At 36.2% G+C, this 7154-nt stretch overlaps 1 protein-coding gene across 41 annotated transcripts in view; it reads left to right on the top strand.

Moving 5' to 3' along the window:
- The window catches only part of ANK2 (ankyrin 2), a 306380-nt gene that overhangs the window by 200602 nt on the left and 98624 nt on the right, over positions 1-7154 (top strand). For all 41 annotated transcript variants that reach the window (XM_042870754.1, XM_042870755.1, XM_042870756.1 and 38 more), the window contains one exon: positions 1080-1178. In XM_042870754.1, the coding sequence (XP_042726688.1) occupies positions 1080-1178 (99 nt within the window). The remainder of the gene's footprint in view (positions 1-1079; positions 1179-7154) is intronic.

Here is a 7154-nt window from a genome sequence, read left to right as displayed (position 1 = left end):
TTCTTTCCTTCTTTCCTTCTTTCCTTCTTTCCTTCTTTCCTTCTTTCTTTTTAATTAATTTTTTAAAGTTGTCTCCATGTAATGCAGCAGAGTCCTCGGGAATTTATAGCAACCAGTATTCCCAGCTGATGGAAGCAGACTGCTTTGACTTATTCCAGAGTGCTGATATGCTCAGGATGTGTCAACTCATTTTAGCTTTTTTGTCAGCTAGATACCCTTTAGAAATACATTTTTTTCCTGTCTGTTAAAGGTTCAATATTTGCTAGAGTAATTTGCCTATTTTCTCCTATTTTCTCATTTAAACGTATTTTGAAATAGTAAAGTAAGGTACACTGCCATACCACAGTATAAGTACTAATTTATCCCAGACTACAATTTTAGGCAAGCTACTGCAGAGATACATAATATAGTCTACATGCTGTACAGTGATGCACATTGCTTGATTTGAAGTATGTCATCTGGTGCTATATACCTCTGATCATCTGTATGTCACTAAAGCTACTGGGTCACAAATTTCTGATAATTATGCATTTCCAGGCACAATTTGAATTACTTTAGGGTTGTGCCTTTCATACTGATTTCCTCTTCTTGCCTATCTGGAAGAGCTGCTATTATCTCATTCTCCACTCAAAGCATCTGCAAGGACTTTCAGCCTAAGCAGGATCTACTCCTTTACATTACTTACATTACATTTATAATATTACTTTGTGCAGCATTCATGCATTCGTGTAATCTGCGTGTTGCAAAGATTTAAATGCGTCAGTGTTTTGTGAATATTGACTCACTGGGAATCTGCTGTATGTTTGTTTATTTGTCTGACTCTGGGACTGTGGTGTTTGCCGCTTTGGCAGATGTGCTACTTTGTTTATGAAACAGTCAAACAGTGAATAAAACTCTTACCTAGAAAGGAACTACTAACTCTAGCTTATATGGTGCGTGCCTAGGTCTGATGCTCAAGTATGTTTTTGTTTATTCTCTATTAATGTGATTGTATCATTTTTGTGATCCAAACACAAATTCACCATCATCAAACACCTTCAAATCTGTCATGCTCATTGTTTGTTCTTTTCATGGTGTAGAATGGAATCACCCCACTGCATGTCGCTTCCAAAAGGGGAAACACAAACATGGTGAAGCTCTTGTTGGATCGTGGAGGGCAGATCGATGCCAAAACCAGGGTGAGTGCTTCTATTCCCCGAATATGATGTTATCCCTTCTTGGGAATGGATTGCGATTTTTTTACTTGCTTGGTTTTTTTGTTTCTTTTTAAGCCAAAGACTGGGAACATCAAGATGCATAGCTAGGCATTCTGCTTCAGTAATTGTGTTATATGTTCTGTCCATAAACTGAGACATTAGATGCAGCTGTTATAAATGACTCAAAAAAAACCCCAAACAACCCAACACTAAAAAATACTCAGCTGAACAGAGTTCCAAAAACTCAGCTAATCCTTTTGGTCCCCTGACTCCTGCTTTTTTGTTCCAGTCACCATGAGAAGGAAAACTGTTAGTGGACTTAATATTGAAGAGTCAACACTAGGAACAAGTAATTTAACATTGCTGCAGCAGCGCATCTCCTCTTCTCTGGATTAAGCCACAGCAATACTTTGCTCTTTATTCATTCAGGGCAAAAGAAAAACCCACCAATTTGTATGTGCAGGATTAATTAATTATTTAAAATTGGATTTTGAAGCCATCTAAGAAAACGCAGTTGTTAATGCAAACTGAGTATCATGGGACTCGTCCATGAAAGCTGCTGATTTTTTAGCACTGATCTGCAAGGTTTTATCTACAAGTATTAGATGATGTTTCAGAACACAATAGTTTGGAGCTGTATAAAGGAGCAATGTATTTTTTTGTTTAATAAAGTAGAAAAGTAGGGAATATTGCATTCAGCTGTGCTTGTGGTTTATTTAGCTGCAGCTGTTATTTTTTTATTCATTTTGTTTACCATTTTTTTGCTTAATAAGCTAGGAAGGCAAAACATGATTGTTATGCTACTCTGCATGTGAATATGATTTCTGATTTCTCTCTTGATCTTATTCATCTGTTTTTTTTTTAAACTGATCATGATGGAAGATGAAAGCTCTCATGAAGGTGTGCAGTAAATCATCCCTGATCAAATTCTCCATTATCTTATGGTAAAAAAAAGTGTAAAACTGTGATAATGTGCTGCAGTAAGTGTAAGCACAGCAGTCATACAGAAACAGTACACTTGGCCTATGGGATGATAGTATTGAATTCCCCTATTTCTTGTTCAGTATTTAGATATTTGTTTTGGACAAGTTAGCCCAGGTGATTGTACATGACTTCATGGATTTTATGGGGTTAAGTCATAGTTCCACACACCCAGAAAGGCTAAAATGCAGTTGTGAATTAAACTGAAAGAATAAGACTTTGCCGAGTGTGGGTGGAAGGCTCTAAATTTGGAGTCTTTGCATTGTCTTGGCTTCCTGCCCTTTGTCAGCTGCTACATCATCTCAAAAACTGTCGGCAGAAAAATATCAGTGGGAAATGATAAAGGTGTCCTAAAGCACATATATTCCAGCTTGCACAGGCTCAGCAGCTTCTTCTTGCTTCCATCTTCTGCCTTCCCTCTGCTCAAAGACACGTGATGGTGGTTGGCTGTGTGTACTTTCCAGTGGGGGAGATTCCAGGCTTTGGTTCTGCTGTCAGTGTCTCCCCATGCCGTGCTCTTGTCTCCATGCCAGCTGTTTATGTAGTCTCGGTGTCTTTTTCTTTTCTCTTTGCTTTGTCCGCATGCCTTGTGCTTTGCTATGGCCGTGAGTATGTAGGGTGTTGACGAGGTAGGTTGTGTGTTGCATGTGTGCATATGTGTGTGTTGTGCTTTAAAGGAGAGACTTCTGCCTTGTCCTCCTCAGTACTAACATGCTTGCCTTTCCATATTTGCCTTTTCATTTCTCTTAAAGAACCCTTGCATTTTTCCAGTAGGTCAGATTCACTGAAAGACAGTGGAATTAAATGTACTCTTGGCTTTTATTTGCCATCTTCAAACTGTATCAAAATATGCTCTTTGTTTAAGAAGCAGTCATTGCTTTCATACATTTTATTTTTAACCATTTTACGTGACATTTTATGATGCCTAACTTAAGATGTGAAAGGTTATTTTAACAAATCTTAACTAAATCCAAGTCCTTTAGCTTTACACAGTTAATCTATGAAATCTTCTACTGATTAAAAATATTAAAAGTAACTATTAGGAGCTGATGTTCTGTCTACAGAAAAACTCCAGTCAAATTAAAATGTACACTCTTCAAAGTGAGTAAATAATGAATGTGTCCTCCTGTTCCATAGTTAATGTTGCATGTCAGAGAAGAGCTCTACTTACTGAAAGAATTAACTATTTCTGTTTTGTTACATTTCACGTTTTCAGTTTTTTCTCACTCAAGATACGGAATTGCAAGGAAGTCCATTTGTTTCCTTTATATGTTTTAAAACAGTGTTTTACTTAAGGTTTTTTTTTTTTTGGTATGTTTTACAGATTTTTTTTTTAACCATTCTTCTCAACTAACCACTAAGTAAATTCTTAAAATGTGGGATTTCATTTCTCTCTTATATTATATGAAAAACAAAAATATAAACTCAATTTCCAACAGTATTGATAGGAAACTTTTATTAATAGTGTCAGTTATATTTGCATTTCTGTTATTTGTTACACAAAAGCTTCGTTTGGAGTTTTGTTTGCTAAATGATTCACAAGTAAAAATGTCATGCTAAAGCACTTCATATTTAAAATTTCAGTCAAATGTATAATTTCCAAAAATTTTGTCTGAATAAGGACTTCAGGGACATGTTTTTAAAATACATTAAGATTTAGCTAAACTTCTGACCTTCACCATCTTGCTATGGTAGACTAGTGGGTCTGGGTTTTAGAAGCAGGCTTTGGCTTGGCGTCAGGTGCAGAAACTTGTTCTTTAAAAGATGGTGGAAATAAATTTCAATTAAATTAATGTCATCTGATCAAGAGTAATATGTCAGTTGTCAATTCTGACTTTGAGGGAAGGAAAGCTTTTTTTTTTTTTGAGGGAAGGAAAGCTCGAGTTTTCCTGAAAATTGATGTGTACAAAGGGTTATTGCTGGGAGAATTATTTTACCATTTACGCAGAGCAGTTTCAGCATGCCAGTAGTAGACATTTCTATTACTTTTTTCCATTGGTAGTACCAATAAAGGTGATTAGATATCTTCATCGGATTGACATGTTGGAAGGGCTTAGCCTTTGACTAATGTAGTTCTTGCAATTTGTCTCTTTTATATGTAGCATAGGAAAAAAAGAGAAAAATTGTGAGGCTTTTTTGAGTTTTCTGTTTCCCTTTTTACTTTTAAAACACAGTGTTCTTCACAGGCTCTTTTCACCTAACTGGTTTTTCCTTTTTTGTGCGACTACGCAAACAGCCTCAGAAGGTGGGAAGAAACTGCCTATCTCACATGCTGAAGTTATCACACAAATTGAGTTATTTATGTTAAATGTTGCCAACAGTGAAATTCCATTTTTCTTGCTCTGGGATTATTTATGTATTTATTGTGCTGAATGAGCTATGGGCATCCCTTAATGCTCATTCCAGGAACCTATTGTGGTTTTTTTTCTTTTTTTTTTTTTTTCATAAGATGTCAGAACAGATGTGCCTGTCTGCATTTACAAATGGTTGTGGTCTTCCTGTGACTAAGCTAAGCCATGTAGTGTTCAGATCCTAACACTGTCTTGGGCCAATGCTCTGGTTACAGAGTTTATTCCTGCAGTAAGGCTGCTGTGACATTTTCTCCTGGTCTTAGCAAATGGGCAGATCAATAATAATTCATTGGCAGCGTTTGCCACTCCTAAAGAAATGCTGAATTATAAATATCTAATTACAATACAGATACTGCTATAAAAAATTTAGTGGATTAAAATAATGTTTACGAAGTGTGGGATGATGTTGTACTGATCATCTAGGCAAGCTGCATAGATGGTGACTATTACTGAGAGTTATTTAAGTTAATAATTTATTACTTGGGCAAACATGTAGTATAATTTTTACTGTATTTTTCAAATCCTTACTTTGAGGGGCATACTTGGAGGAATATTTTAGAGCATGTTCACAGAATCACAGAACTGTTGGGGTTGGAAGGGACCTCCAGAGATCATCGAGTCCAACCCCCCTGCCAAAGCAGGTTCCCTACAGCAGGTCGCACAGGTAGGCATCCAGGCAGTCTTGAACATCTCCAGAGAAGGAGACTCCACCACCTCCCTGGGCAGCCTGTTCCAGTGCTCCGTCACCTCACTGTAAAGAAGTTCTTGCGCACATTTGTGTGGAACTTCCTATGCTGCAGTTTCTGGCTGTTTCCCCTTGTCCTGTCTCCACTCACCACTGAAAAGGGTCCGGCCTCGCCATTCTGCCCCCCACACCTTAGATAATTATAGACCTGGATCAGGTCCCCTCTCAGTCTTCTTTTCTCAAGGCTGAACAGACCCAGTTCACTCAGCCTTCCTTCACAAGAGTTCAATTATATCAAGACTTTGAGAGCTAAGAACAAGAACAAGAGGTATGCTTACCTTGTTCTTTTCTAAAGATGTGTGGTTTAATAGTAACGTTAAAATGAGCAATTGAAAAGTTCTTTATGCGTTAAACAAATTTGGACCATTTTGCTTGTCAAACATACAGAATAGTAAGGTTTCTTTTCACCCTCATACAAATGACAATATTCAACTGCAGTTTGCAAGAGTTCTGTGATAATTTGGCCTTTGAATTTTAAGTACAATCAACAGTCTTCATTAAAATGAGCATCAAATGAGCAAAACTCTCCTTGTGCTATGGTACTGCTCACAAAATTTCCCATTTTCCCAAGATTCTCTTGGAAGCATATTCTTATTATTTCACTATTTCTGGTAAACTGAAAGAAAGCACTTTTATTAGGTCATTTCATAGTAATTATTTATCTGCCCAGATTCTGCAGTTTGGACTCATACGTGGAATTAAAAAATGGTTTTGTGTGTTGAAAAATGACCAGTGATTGATCTTCAGGAAAAAAAAGGCAGAAGTTTAATTTCTATTTTGTGGCAACCATTTAAAAGGAAAGTGAACGTGATGAAATTTCATTGCCTCCATGAATACAGTGTGGATTGTAGTGTTGTTTCAAGCAGTGACCCACTTGCTGGATACGTTGCAGCGTGCGGAAGGAGAGTACCACATACCAGAACAGTTGAATGCCAGGTACAGGAAAATAAAATTTCTTGTACCTCTTGGAAAATAAAAAAAAAATGTTTTGGAACAAAAAAACAAAAAAACAAAAAAACAACACCTAACACTTCCATTATATATATTATATATATTATTTGATATGAGAGGTTAAATACTGACCTTCTAAAGACAAAGATATATGGAATTTCTTATTTCTTTCTGTACTTCAAGTTTGCATCTCTTCAACCCTATGTTGTATGTCCAGTCAAAGTACATGTTTGTTATTTCAGTCAGCATGTGTTCTTCACACTATGAGATGTACCAGCTTGCGATGGAATAATTAAAAATGGGTGTAGGCAAACCCCTGCAACAGAGCAGCAAGGAGCATTGCTAGTAGATAATAGTGCAAAAGCAGACTCATTTGGTACATCAGTGTCTTTTACTGTTGATTACTGTCAGTATGTCCTCATTGTTTTAGGTATTAATTCTACTACAACAACTCTCTCTTTTCAGTTTCCCTCATCTCTGAATAAAACATAAGCACAAATAGAGTCTGAGGTATTAAATGTACAGTAAGTTTTAAAATATACATACTGTTTTACTTAGTGCAGAAAGAGGGAAGAGAGTTACCTGGGAAAACTGCAGAACTTATTGCTTAATTTGCCTACAGAGAAGTGCACAGATAGTAAATGTGCACGTTTATAAAATTTAAAACAAAATCTAACAGACTATATATTTTAGTCTATTTTACAGGCAATTATTAGCTAAGAACAAAGGAGAAAAAGGTGTCTTTCTTTCTTTCTTTCTTTCTTTCTTTCTTTCTTTCTTTCTTTCTTTCTTTCTTTCTTTCTTTCTTTCTTTCTTTCTTTCTTTCTTTCTTTCTTTCTTTCTTTCTTTCTTTCTTTCTTTCTTTCTTTCTTTCTTTCTTTCTTTCTTTCTTTCTTTCTTTCTTTCTTTCTTTCTTTCTTTCTTTCTTTC

Source organism: Lagopus leucura, unplaced genomic scaffold (genome assembly GCF_019238085.1).
Source record: "Lagopus leucura isolate 7727_CA_CO unplaced genomic scaffold, USGS_WTPT01 Super-Scaffold_100004, whole genome shotgun sequence".
Taxonomy (NCBI): domain Eukaryota; kingdom Metazoa; phylum Chordata; class Aves; order Galliformes; family Phasianidae; genus Lagopus; species Lagopus leucura.
Note: the sequence above shows the minus strand (reverse complement) of the source record. Positions and strands in the feature narration are given on the sequence as shown.